The sequence below is a fragment of the Falco naumanni genome, chromosome 14 (assembly GCF_017639655.2).
Source record: "Falco naumanni isolate bFalNau1 chromosome 14, bFalNau1.pat, whole genome shotgun sequence".
NCBI classification, from domain to species: Eukaryota; Metazoa; Chordata; class Aves; order Falconiformes; family Falconidae; genus Falco; species Falco naumanni.
Window position 1 is genome coordinate 9,592,982 of NC_054067.1, and position 14,337 is coordinate 9,607,318.

The following is a 14,337-nucleotide window of genomic DNA, read 5'->3' on the forward strand; positions in this document are numbered from 1 at the left end:
TGATATCTGCACACATGAGGAAAAAAAGGGTACTTCAATAGTAAATAAAAAGTAAGAATGTAAGGTAAAGGGCCATTTAGTAAACCATAATCTAATTCCAATAGCTAATTCAGTTGCACTGCAATGCAGAAATTAAATCTGACTTTTGCTGGAAGACCGTAAGGTCATAATGTTGCTCTATTTCCAGGAACCAGAAGAAAGCATATATAAATTTTCCTGATATTTTGGTTGATTATACATGCGCACACGCACACACACACACAAATGGGGGGTGGGGGGAGCAAAAGGAAAAAGTAGCATTTGCCAGAACAGCCAGAAATGGTGGGCAAGAGAACGCGTACAGTAGACTACTCCCCACATGGCTAGGTTAAGAAACCAAGACAACTAGAAAAAGAAAACACCCACTGAGTTTGCCAGGATTACTTTTCCTAAACCTTAGTTGTATTTAGTTTTTTTTTCTTTTTTGTTGTTTGTTTTTTTTCCCCCAGAAGACAGGAAGTAACGCAAATTGAATTGAGCCATTTTTAAAATACCAGGAGTACCACAGCCAAAGTCAAAACACAAATCAAAGGACAGCTTAAAACCAAAGCAAAAAATAACCAAATCTTTCGACTCGTTTTCATATTCTGTAATGATATGGCCTAGACCTTTTGCATGCGGGTTTTAAAAAAACAGCATTTAAGATTCAGTAGAAGATATGCAATCCAGAGATGTCAAAAATACAGACAGGAATAAATTATACAATATTTCATGGAATTACAAGGACTGTCAGCTTGGATAAAAGGTACATAATTTTGAAGCGTCCTCAAATGATACATATGGCTAAAATTAAACTCCTGATTGCATCAACCTAACATATTCGCTGCCTGATTCTGCAATCTTTGTGCTGAGCACTAATTTACAGTTACTCCTGTGGACTTCAGTGGAGAAACCTGCCAATTAGGGTGCTCAGGGGAAGAATGGCAGAATCGGGCCTAGATAAATATTTGCTGTGACTTTTAAATGTACAAAAAACATTTGGCTTAGAAAAACCACTTTAGCCCGCTGCAATGTCTTTGAACTAAAGTAACAGACTCCATCTCTAGACTGAGAGCATTTATGACACGTCTGAATTTATTTGCCATTTTTCTGTGCAAGCTGATGCCAGTAAATATTTAAACTCAGAGGTAATGAAATTGCAACATGCCTTTTAGTTAAAACCAAAACATATGCAAGCCTAGATGTCAGGCAGAAATTACCCTCCAGTTCTTTTAGCAGGTATTGTCTGGTGCTGAACCAGAACAGTTCAATATATACTCAGCTTTAGTATGTGTTTATAAAGTTGTATTAGGGCATACAGCACAGTATGAAAAGGGAGAGGACTAGTTTTTCAGCTGGTGTAAATCAGTACTGACATCTATGGAGCTACTTAAAGGCACATCAGCTGAAGCTTTGGCCCACAGTCATCAGAAACATATAACCGTCATTCAGTCCACAGGTAAAGCTCTCAGTGGTGGAAGTGCAAGGTGAAAGTGTAATCGACATCAGATAAAAAGCTGCGCTGTTAGTCTCATTTCTGACAACGCTTTTCCAGACTGTGTGGTCTAAAGCAGTTTTATGATGTGCTCTATACTGCATAGCTTTGCAAAGTACTATATTTCCTTACAGACAAGGATTATGGTACATTAATCGTTTCATTGGCGCGATCAGTAAAAAAGGCATGATGAAAAAAGCTTTGGGAGTTTATCTGCATAGAGATATATTGGCAAAAATTAGTTTGGGGTTAGAGGGTTTACTCCTCCATGTGTGCATATTGGATTAACTCCACTGATATCAGTACTCCTGTATCAGTTTACACCAGCTGAGGAACTTGCACTCTACCTCTGTCATAAATAAAGCATGTGTGTTGCTATCCGCTGTTCAGTTCATTCATAAATTCAAGGGTAAATGCCTCCTGCCAGTGGGTCAAGGCTTCTTCATGTCCGTAACTCCACGTTATTTGTTACTGAAGTCAGTGGTGGTTTCCCTGAGCAAGGGCTGAGTCAACATATGGTCTGGTTGAAGAGCAAGTTTGTAATTATTCCAGCACTAGTCCAGAGACCTTGAAATAATTTCAGTGGGGTGCATGCCCAGCCAGAACAAATATCGGTGTAATTCCATTGAATTAATTGGGTTAATGCAACTGAAGTTCTGGCCCAATCAACTGAACTCCAGTAATGCTATGCCAGTCTTGTTAACTAGCTTCTCCTTTGATAAACGGTGCTCAGCAAGCTCCATAAGACTTGCATGATTGCCATATGACAGCAGAATTTGGTCCCATGAATTCCACAAGCTGAGCCAAGTTACTTTACACTTGCTTAGCCCAAAGTTTGGTCCATTGCAGTTACTCTTGTCCATTAAAACAATGAAATTCACCTCAGAATCTGACTTTCCTTCTAATTCAGAGAAGAAAATAACTGAGCAGAAATTAGGGCTATCTCTGCTTGATGGGTTTTTCAATGGAATTTCAACAGGGTGACACACAACTGTGAGTAAATTTATATCCAACAAAGAGAGCTTACAGAACTTGCATAGCAGGGAACTCAGTTAAAATCAAAGAAGAAAACAAATCGCATCATCCACTCACATGGCTTTTACCACTGGCATCAGTAGGACTCAGCTAGAGTCCTCTAAGCACGAGTGGTCCTGTGGACACTACAACTGAAAATGCAATTCTGCATACAGTGAATATTGCCTTAGGTTTATGATGTTACTGCATGCACCACTTCTGTCAGCTCATTTGGTGTTTCCAGGTGCAGTGCAAGTAAAAGTGAGTGCTCAAATCCAAGTCCCACCTGCAGCCGTAGAGGACCAAGACCTTGATTTTAGGTCTTTAGCTCTGCTGTACCCAGGCAGTGGGGCTGGGGTCCCTCAGCCCTGTTGGGCACAGCACTGGTCCCCCAACACGTTCCTGCACACCAATACCGTGGCCAGGGCTATATGGGGATTCACACTGTGCAGACCTGTAGTAGTCCAACACCATGAGCAAGCTGAGGGCTCAGGGAGCTCTGTGGTAGGCAAGGTCAGGTCTTTTCTGCGGCTGCTCTCCAAAGCACTGAGTACACACATCGCTACTTGAGCTGGCTGCTGGGTCCCTGGCCTTGGTCCTTGCTGCAGTTGTAAGGGAAAAATGTTTTAACTGCATGGTGACTTCAGGGCAGTGACAAGCATTAGCTCTTTGCGACATGTGGTGGCACCCTGAGGTGGAGAAAGGAATCAGATGGGATGGTGCCATATTCGGATTTTGTAGGATACCATGGTATAGGTGTTATTTGGCGGGACATAATGAATGACAGTAATTCAACAGTAATGAATCCCCTTTCCCCAGAAGCACACTCAGGTTAAATTCATAATGCCAGACCACACCAACTTGCCCCAGTTTCTTTAAAACACTCTTCACATCTTTACTGTTGCCTAAGATGATTACAGTGTCAATGAGCTGCCTGAGATGTTGCTACATACCCTGTGGTTCTTGGCACAGCTTATCTTCATAGTAATTCTGTTGAAGTGCCTCCTGATGAGGCCAGGTGCGATTCTCACCCGACACCAGCTTTAGGCAGTAACTCATCTGCACCTGATTTTCCTCTCATTTCTATCTGCAGAGCCACAGGATCCCCCTAGATATACACAAGATCTGAACTCAATCTCTTCTGACTTCAACAACTACCACCATGGGTTTAAACTGGTGTGAGATGATCAGAATCACTGATCTTGGAAGACAAAAGAAATAGCCAAAACATCTTTGAAACAGGATGGCCGAAGTAAAGCTACCAAGTCCATCAGAAAGGCAGGTCTGACAGGAACACTGTAGAGAAGACGGCTACTCTGTAAGTCAGGCAGGAATGTTTTGCATTCAGTAGCAGAGGGGTTTCGATAATGGAGAGCCTAACTGAGCTTTTAGCCTATACATGTAGGCTACGAGATTCAAGTGATATGTCTAAAATATGTCACTATTACGGAGTGATACATATCACTGTCTGGCTATATCATGGAAGTCCAGGAGGAGTATTAGAAACAGAGGAACTGAGCCCTCCAAACATTAAGAAGACTTGGTTTATTTGTGTTTATAAAACAATATGTAAAGTAAAGCTTGAAGATGTCTTAAGGACAGTGGACTGGCTTCTCATCCTCTCCCCTCTGCCTCTCTCCCAGCGCACTCCGGTGAGGTCAGAGAGATGCTGCGAGAGGCAAAGGCCCTTTGCAATGGCACCTCAGCCAGCCGGCCTGCCCACGTGCAGCGCATTTCTACACTTGCTTCAAAATGACAAATTAATTTTCTTTGGTGACTTGTGACATATTTTGCCTTTCTCAAAATTTCAAGACACTGGTCTATTGCAAATGACAACCTTCTGAAAAATAATACGTTGACACCACATTCAGTTTTGACACTGACTTCAGGGACCACAGGACCAAGATGACAGAGATGTTTCTATTTTCTGCCATGCGTTCATTGCCTGCAAGGAGACAACAGATGCAAACAGGACTATACACAAACTACAGAGCAACACGTTAATAATTCTGCTGCCACTCAGCAGTGGTAAGAGTGTTTTCCCTTCATGGCTATTGCATCTCTTTTTCCTGTGCTATGAAGTAATGACAAAGAACTTTCTGCTGCAAATCCACATCCAAATCCATACGTGTGTGAGTGTGTATGTGTACACACACACACAGACACAGTCGCTTCAGTACTGTGCGTACTGGAGTTTCTCCTGAACTCAAAGCAAACAAGTATATTAATACCTAAGTCAGAATCCTTACCAGCCCGATTTTTGCTGTCTTTTAACTTGCACTCACAAAACTAATAATTTGATTTAGACAGCATTAAATACTGATAAAATTACAATGAAAACATTTCTTCCAAAGTACCTAAAAACTTGTCAGTGAATCTAAACTGCTACAATGGAAGAACAACATAAAATCTGTGAAATTAAAAAAGCGTAGAAATTAAGGTCCAGATTCATTTTCTCAGATTTTGTTTCTTTAGGAGGAATGACGATCTCCATCTTTATTCTTAAAATAACCCCACACTGATATCAACAGACCTGTCCCTGTCTTTCAAAGGAGATAATTTATAAATTAGACAATATATTCACAGAGAGACTATGTAAATGGTTAAAAGTCCAAAGACCATGTAAGCAAAAGTGAAATTGAGCTATAAGAAGCAAGCTGTGAAAGTTGCCACTAACACTATCAACAAAAAGGCTGTAAACTAAACCAGAATGACTTTAAAAAAAAAGGATAAGACAAAATGAAATAAAATAAAATAAAAAGCACAAATACTGGGCCAAACCCAGCTATTCAAGCTCAGCGTGAACCATTTACACTGTTAGCTTGCTAAGTGTGGGAAGGGCAATTTGTCCCTTGAAAGGAGCCAAAGGAGCATGGCTGAGATCCGTGACCAGTGGGATATTGCCTAGGGGAACATGGCCCATACGGGAAACAGCATCTCAGGCTCTGCCTCTGATCCCTGCTCTCAAGGACCCAACACACATCACATGGCTAGAGATACTCATTGCACTCAGAGCAGCATATTCTGCCTGCACCTTGTCAAATACTTCACTTAAGACCTGCTGCAGCTCTTGACATGGAGGTTAAGTGCTATGTAAATGCTTCACTTGAGCACTGAGGACTTTGCTGCCCTTGGATCTCATGCCAAGGGAGCTCCCAAATGCTTCTTTTTAGCCCTTTACTGGCATGCTCCTTTCACGGCTGAACTATTGATATTGCTCCAAACCTCCTGAAGCATGGGACACAAATGACAGTCTTGTCAGCTCTGGCAATTTTTTCTGAAGCTTGGTGTCCTTCTTAAACCCCAGCTGCAGAAATCAAGAGATTACATCACTGTCCCAATTTATCGCTATTAAAAACAAATGTGTCATTTCTGGCCCTCGGCATGCTTGAAAAATGCCTGAAATCATGTCATGAAATCAGTCTCAAAGCTCAGTATCCAGAAGGCAATACCAAAACCAAAAAGGTTTATTTAAACAAAAAATCCCATGATCTCAAGCCAATCTTGTAAATTTTGGTGCTTGGTTCATGAGTTTGAATGCCTGAAGTAGGCAGTGTTTAGAGCAGATATAGCAAATGCCCAAGCAAACACATGCTGCTTCCCCATGGATTGAAACAAAGAAACAATCTCATTTGATTAACTCCTCTGGAAGTAATATTTTAAGGGGTAAAATGATTCCATGAAGATGACATGTTGGCATTTGAAATGAGATGAATATAGTGCCTGTAAAAGTGCAATAATCCTTAATAACTAACCCAAAAGAAGCATCATCCCCAGGGATAAGACATCAATTCACTCCCCATATTTAATTTGTTTTTAAGCTGCTTTTGAAACAGGATGGCTAAATAGTAAGTTGGCTTGTGATGCTAGATTTGACTGCTGGACTTATTATAATCATGCCATTGATTCAGCATACATTTCAAACTAAGTCACGGGATACAAAATCAGGTGGGCTAACTCCTTAAGCTGTTTAAGCAAAAGATTGTGAACTTGGGGTAAATTTAGAGATAGGTGTCTGTTTACTGCAAACAACAGGGGAAAGATAACACACTGTCTTTACCGAGTAGCTGCAGCTAACTCTTTAAACAGTCTTACGTCTGAAGATGGTATTTCAAGACGCTATCCTTCATAAATGCATGGAAGTCTAGGATTTCAGTCTACATTAAAGGAACAAGTGACGACAATGCACTTTAATTAGACTAAATAGTTACTGAATCTCATTAGTGAGATCTTGCAAAAAGTATGGAAAACTGGCTTATGACAAAACCACCCCAATACTACTTCATCTCAAGTATCCACCCTATTAAAAAAAAATAAAAAAAAATACTTCAAGCGTTGTCAACAACCACCTTTCATCTACATTTCTGAAGAGTTCTCACTGTTGTGGTTTTGTTCATTAGCTACTGGGGCCAGAATGATCGTGACAAATGTGGTCAGGTTCACGTTTCAGCCACGTTACCGAAACCCTCAGAGAACAGATGAGAGTGTATTGACCACTTCAGGAGCAGGAACCTGCAGATAATATAGGATGTGCATATTCTGCAAATGTCCTTTGCAGACAACCCTAACTGGATGATTTCTCTAATGACACACCTTGGCTACATTTACAATACAGTTTTGTGGAAAGAAATATTAGGAATTACTGTTTTTTAAGAAAAGGTAGTACTACAGGGAGCTAATATACAACAGCAACAGTAATGTTTGTCTGAAATGTGCATTGGGCAGAGTCCTTAAACTGCTCTTATTGCCAATATCCAAGGCCTGCTCTAAAAATTGTAACAGTCTGAACCTTTTAAATGCAAATTTGTTCTATTTGTCTGGTCACAACCCAGTGAGTAGAATCCAATAACTCACCAGATTAAAGGATATACAAGTTTATATAGCAGAAGGTAATTGCAATTAACTAATATCTGGATGGCATTTAATACACATATTGTATTATTTCAATGAGATGAGACAGAATAATATTTACATTGCTATGAGCATTTTCTGTTTATAGAAATGGAATTTACAGTTCAGTAAGGTATGCAGGCGTTATATCAGGAATGAGATGAGACCATTTAAAGTCTTGTGAATTATTGATATAAATTCATTTTGTTTTGTTTCATGCACCAGCGCTTCTTGCAGAGCAGTGCAGTTTATAACTGGGGAAAAAAAGAAGAGGAAAGAGCAAATGTGAAATGGTGTAATTTATTCACAATTGCTTTGAAATTCTATCTGAATTGTCTCATTATTATTCACGCATTAAAGGAATGGTCCAAAACATGACAGCATGGGTAAACAGATGCAGAGCTTGGAAAATAGGTAATCTGACTGAAGAATTCATGGCCATTATTAAACAAATGTTATATTGCTTTTGGGTAAATCTGGTGATTTTATTTAATTTGACATTGTTTTCAAGATAGCAAGATAATACTGTTTGTTTCTAATGCTCTGAAATGAACAAAACAGGTGAAAATTGATGCCACATGGAATTATAATGTTTCAACAGTAGCTGGTTAGTTAAACTAGAGAGTTTCATGAAGAATCTGCATACACTTATTAATGGACTTTTACATACAATATCAATGCTTAGAGTGTAGCGGTCCTGTTAAAATCTGCTTTCACTGAGTCACTATGCAAGGAGAGATTGTTCTATGAAGAAAATTCTTGGATGAGTATTTCTTTCAGACTAAACAGTAAAACTGAAATAAAATTCACAGATTTAGTATAGGAATGGTAGATAAGACTATGAAAGCTAATATTTTGAAATTGCCTAAAAACTGCAATAAATTCTGCTGCCTGCTGAAATTAAGCCAACAATAAACAGGAAGAATGGAATATCAAAACCTCATTGCATAGTGTCATCGCTCTTTAATGAGGCATTCCTTCAACCTTTTACCTCTTAACACCTTTGGTGATCTTACATTATGTACCTGTAACATAGTCAATGTTCTCTTTTAGAGATTAAGCCTATAGGAAGTATGAAATCTTAGGAATGTACTGTGTCATGTAATGATGCCAGAATTAAGCGTCGAAAAGCTTGGTTCAGGTTCAGAAGATGATTTTGAATGAATAGCTATAACTTCTACTAATTTATTTCAGAAGGGACTTCTCATATATACCCTCAAATATTTAAGACGCTTTGTACTATTTCTCAGGAATCCGTATCTTCTCAAAGTGCTTTTTTGTTTTCACTTGAAGGCAGCATGGACTTAAAACAATACTGCAGGGAATGTACCGTTCCATAAAGCACATAAGGATGGCAGGATCCAGGAGACACAAGGAATAGAAAATTGTCGAAAATGATTAGATGGTACAACACATACTGCTCTTGAGTCATAAGTTCCATTTATGGTGACTTCTACTTCCAATAGATAGGATATTAAAAAAGGCAATAAAAATGAAGTTACATGAATAAACTTCCAAAAATGAGTGGAATTCCACCAGTGATCGTCTCTGCGCTGGTAGAGGTAGAAGAATGGGGATGTTATGAACAGGGCAGCAGTCACTACAACAAATGAGCCTCAATGCGGAGCCAGTGGAGTCCTTGGCGAACATAACGAACCAGATTGGTCATACTGCTGTGTTGTGTTAAGGGTCCCATCACTGAGTCCAGGTCTACAAAGAATTCTGCAATACACAAGAAACAGAAGTCACTGTTTCAGGCAATGGTACAGAAATACGGGTATTACCATGATTTCCCACTCAGCAGCAGCAGTGCAATTAGTGAGTTCTCAGGATGTGGCACACATGAGCACATGGTTGGTAGGAAAGAAGTTAAACAAAGGCAACAATATATTTAAACAGACCAAATTAGATTATCCATGTTGGCAGTCAACCACAACATAGTAAGAGTGGTTGCCAATGGTCTTACTTTAGCTCTGACGATCTGCACTTTCAGTTTTTTTGAGCCTAGGTTTGCTGACTGCATGATTTAAATAGCTGGCAGTGAACTGTGGCGTTTCGTTTTCCATGCTGCACCCTCTCCTGGGCATGAAGAGCTAGTCTGGGTCTTGCAGAAGACCTTGCTTGCTCTTTTCCCCACCCTCCAATCTCTGTTACTGCTGTTGCAGCAGTTTTGGCCTTCTGTTCATTCTGCTGCACCTGCAGGCCCCAGGGGATGTGTGTGGGGTGGGAGGGAGGAAGGAATAGGAGAGAGGGAATGCAGCAGGAAAATATCATCTAGGAGACAGGAACCTATAAGGGGAAAGAAAAGATGGGTAAGGCTACTGGGATTTGGTGCTGGGGAGGGTTAACAGGAGGTCAGTAAAGAGAGAGACATAGGAAACACCACACCACTTTAGTGTTAGATGCTGTCTGGGTGAACGACTAACCCTGTTAGGGCCAACAGACCTTCGTAAATGCTTTCAATGGAGAACTGGATTGTTTCCTCTGTTCTCCTACAGCTTGTCTTTTTGCTCACTGGGGCACAGGCATTCCCACATAGACAACACTGACACTATATTTAGGCAAGTGGGAGCCTGCTCTCAGCTAAAGCCCCCCAGAGCTCAGATAACAACCAACAATCACAATAACCAGCGGCTGAGTCCTTACACCCTTACCCTATCTAAAACCCAGTGCATGGCATTCAGCCAGCTAACAGTATATTGGCTGCAGTTCGGGAGAGCAGATGCTGGGTACAAAATCAGTATCAGTACTTTCTTCAGCAAGTAAGTGCCGCTTTGAGGTTTTCTGTCCAAGTATTGACAGCCTGACCCTGGTCAGCTTGGGAGCTACAGCAGTATCACAGCACAAAGTGATTTGGCTGGAGGCAAGCAGAATGAAAGCTTAGGGCTATCACCAGTTGTGTTAAGATGCTGCAGCCAGCAGTTACTTTTAATCTTCCTTCCTCTTTTATTGCCCTCCTCCAGTATAAAATCAATACATTTAGAAGTGAAATAATGCACTGTCTTGCTTGCATTCTAGAGATCTTATCCTAGGCTCAAATAGATAATAATTGCTTTAAACACTGAGAATTCACCTTAAAGCCCAATTTCAGTTCAACATTTCTTGAAAATCTACAAGTGCTGAAGCCACTTATTAAATTCATACGTGAAAGAATAGGACTTTGTTACTACAGAGCTGAGAGTTTTCTGCTGTAGCAAAAAAGTGCTGCTATCTTTGGAAGCTTTAAAAAAAATATCTGATTTTGCAAAGTTAGCTGAGAGTTTGATGTTATAAATGGTGAACAGCTCTCCAGGTGATCCAACACAAACCAACCCATGGGCTGGCTTTGGGAAGCCTGCAGTTTAGCCCTGCCTGCGACAGATGCAGAGTTTATGACAAACTCCATCTATTCTCCCACATGCTCTGAACTCTACCAGCCAGGGGAAACCCAACCAGAGGTACGCAGCAGTATGTTCCCACTTTCCTTTTCAAACATGATCAGCTTGGCGGCTCACAGTTCTGTTGTTCTCCCTCTTGCTATGCCTTTTTATTTTAATGGCACATCTTTTGTCAGGCTGACAAGAAAGGCTTCTGTCTCCTGCTCTGAGCCAGTTGGACATGAGTCAAGTCCAAATGGGGAGCATGCAGCCATACTCAGAGGAGCACAAAACCTAAGCTGACAGCTGTGGACAAGCGGAGGCTGCACAGCTCCTACAACGTGGAAGAAATCTCTTCTGTCTGCATGGGCATGACCTAAGAAGCATCTATGACAGCAATAAGACCCAGAGGTAAAGGCTAATAAACATTACAACCACGGGGCCACATTTTTATACCAATCTCTATTAGCTCATCAGGGATATGTTCTTGGGCAAGACACACCTCGTGATTCAGAAGACAACAGAAAAAACGCAAGCTGACTGAAAAAAAAAAGGGACTAGATCTGTTTCTTTAAAAAAGAAAATTCATTTTTATCTTAAATGTGGTTTGTTTTTTTTTTTTGTGGGCTTGTGTTTGTTTGTTTGTTTCTTGAGACCATTCTTATTATTTTTTTGGGGGGGGGGAGGGCACGGAGGGGGGAGAATCTCATTTTTTGTGATGACCTGACTGCCAACCCCCTGACAGAGAGGCCAAGAGATCTTCCTTTATGTGGGACTCATGGCAGAATCTGGGCTTTGCACATATCTTGTTTGCTCTCATGAGGATTTTTGAACTCACAGTCCGCACACTGGTGTACCACAGTTTGGGCACTGCAACGGCTGGTCCGGCTGGCAAGGGTGGATTAGAGATAGCTATTGGGAAAGGGGCAAGTCCTGTCCCAGCCAGCAAGACATAGGTGTTTTGAATTATTTGAGAGGTGCAGATGACATCTAAAATAATTACAGCTAGGTTTCATGAAACACTGTAACATTCTTCACATCAAAGTGTCTTAAATATATCCTTCTGTAAATGGAATCTATCACGTGACATGATGAAGATTTGCAGAGTACCACAGCGGTTCTTACATACTTTTTTGTTACACGATGCATTTTTCAACTTGCAGTTTAATTGTGTTTCAGCATAGAACTTTAAATTGAGTACTTAATTAGAAATGAGGTATCTTTCCAGACAAAATGTAAAGACAGACATGCTATAACATGTATGAAACTGATCTCTCTCCAATGGTTTATAATGCTTAAATGAAATTTGAAGTAACACAAACTTTCCATTCCTTCTAACATGGCTGCAGTTTGTGTAACAAGATATGCAAGAACAAGGCACAACCCTAGATGTCTGGTTCATGTGAGAAACCCTTATTCATGCATCCAGTCCCCCTAAGGGACTGCTCATCTGAATAAAGACCATTCCTATATGGCATTGCTGAATTGGGTTTATTTAATCGTAAATCAAAATGAGAACAAAGAAGAGTGTAGGGAGGAAAATGCAGAAAGGGAGTCAGCAGGTTTTTTCTCATCCAGCTCTAGGACTGATAACAGCAGTGGCTGGGTACATTTTCTGTCTGCTGGCTGAATGCCTAAGCTATTTTGATTCAATACCAAGTAGAACATTTAACAACTCCACAACACACAGGGCTAATTACAAGATTATCACCATCTCTTTCTCCTGTCAGGGCATCCTTCTGCATTCCCACTGTAACATTCTGCAGTACATTTGACAGGGAATCACTTTCACATTTTGTGAAAATGGATGCAGCTATGGAAAAAATCCAAAATGACTGTACTGCTACTAAATTAACCAATGCGAACAAAGACAAGAAGCAGTGGGGAGGACTGGACAGAACTTCTATTATTGTTCCTCATCCAGGGATAGATCATTATGACCCACCATCCAGACATAAAACTCTATAAATCTCAAGCTTAGTTTCTCTAAATCAGTGGAAATTTGCCACTGACATTAATGGGAGTAAGATCAAACTGCATACAGTGAGCACATTTGTCAGGAAAAGTCACCCATCTGAAATCTCAGTATAATTTAAGAGAATGAGCCAATTCACGGTAAGAATATTTCCCAGTTAGTCTCTGTACCTCTAGTGTCAAAGAAAGCTTTGTCAATGATTTGTGTAAGCCCAAAGCTGGATTCTGAATAATTACATTATCATGGGGACGTTCACAGCTGGCCAACAATACGCCAAATTTGTCCTTTGGTTACATCTCAGCCACTTCACTATACTCAATATAACACAGCCACAAACTGCTTGGCAAAATTTCTTTTAAATGACTGTGGTAAAGACTTACATTTTGTTAGGAATAGCCAAGCAGATTTGCAATCCAGCCATAGGAGAGTCAAGGTCAAGGCTTTCAGTGGACATCTCCTAATCGGACTCCCTGCAAACATAACATCTAATGTTTGCTTATTATCCTAGCTAACATTATAATAGTCAAACCAGTTGACAAAGCAGTCTGAAAATAACCTCGGTGCTCTACGAGAAGCTGAAACTGTGAACAAATTTGCAGACTCAAAAGCTCCCATCACTTGGGGCTCATGTTCGCTAAATTATTTGCCAGCTGCTCTGATAACCCCATGTTCAGTGTGTGTTACACATCCCCCCTCTGTGCTTGACAAGAGAAGATATGCATTGGCTACAGTGACCAGCAAGCAGATTTGGTCTGTTTGCTCAAGCTGTCACAGTTGTGCTCTTAGATACGGTGGTTCTGGGTCCAATTCCCAACAACGCCTACGAGAACAGAAAGCAAGCTAAAGCTGATGAGCCAAAGGGGAAAAAAAAGAAGCGGAGTTGGGCACCTTTGTTCTCCTTAGTCAGCTTGTCAGCCATGTCCCAGTGCTCGTAGCTCCGCAGGACATTGTTGGTGATGTTGACGTGGCTGGCAGCCATGTGGTGGATGCGCTGAGGGATGGTGATGGTCCCCGCTGAGGAGGAGCTGGTGGTGCCCGCGCTGCTTCCAGCAGAGCCAACGGGGGATGGGCTCAGAGACATGGGTGATGGTGTTTCTGTGCTCCTGTGAGAGGTAAAGGGAGAGTGAGTCCCCCTCACACACCCCACTTCACTGCCATCCTAAATGCACTTGAAAAAGTAACTCTAGACCCCAGGCAGAGGAGAGTGTGCAGTAGTATCTCCTGGTTTTATGAGAAAGGAGAGCTTATAAACCAGGAATGACTGAAAATAAAAAGGGATTTAATTCTCCCTATAAACGAACCTGTTATTTAAAAAAAAAAAAAAATCTATCATAAAAATAGAGCAATTTTTCAGGGAAAGAAGTATCTCATAGCTGTAATGATTTTTCTACCTGCTGCCAGAAGCTGCAACAGCAGTTAGAAAACACTCAATGTGCAATATTGGCTTATTATCAAAGTATTTTGTGGAAACCACAATGACAGTTTGCTCCAAATACAGTCACCACAATAAGTAAAGTGCAAGTCTTAAAGCACCCCGTAAAGCAGTATTAGGAGCTGAGGGTACTGTAGGATTATGAATATCTCTATAG

The 14,337-nt window shown here is 40.8% G+C and overlaps 1 protein-coding gene across 2 annotated transcripts in view; it reads right to left on the reverse strand.

Annotated features, from left to right (window-relative positions):
* Positions 1-466: 466 nt before the first annotated feature.
* The window catches only part of AFF2 (AF4/FMR2 family member 2), a 349,256-nt gene continuing 335,385 nt past the window's right edge, over positions 467-14,337 (reverse strand). For both annotated transcript variants that reach the window (XM_040614279.1, XM_040614278.1), the window contains exons 20-21: positions 13,637-13,851; positions 467-9,139 (exon numbers count right to left, since the gene is read on the reverse strand). In XM_040614279.1, the coding sequence (XP_040470213.1) occupies positions 9,018-9,139; positions 13,637-13,851 (337 nt within the window). In that variant the 3' untranslated portion in view covers positions 467-9,017. The remainder of the gene's footprint in view (positions 9,140-13,636; positions 13,852-14,337) is intronic.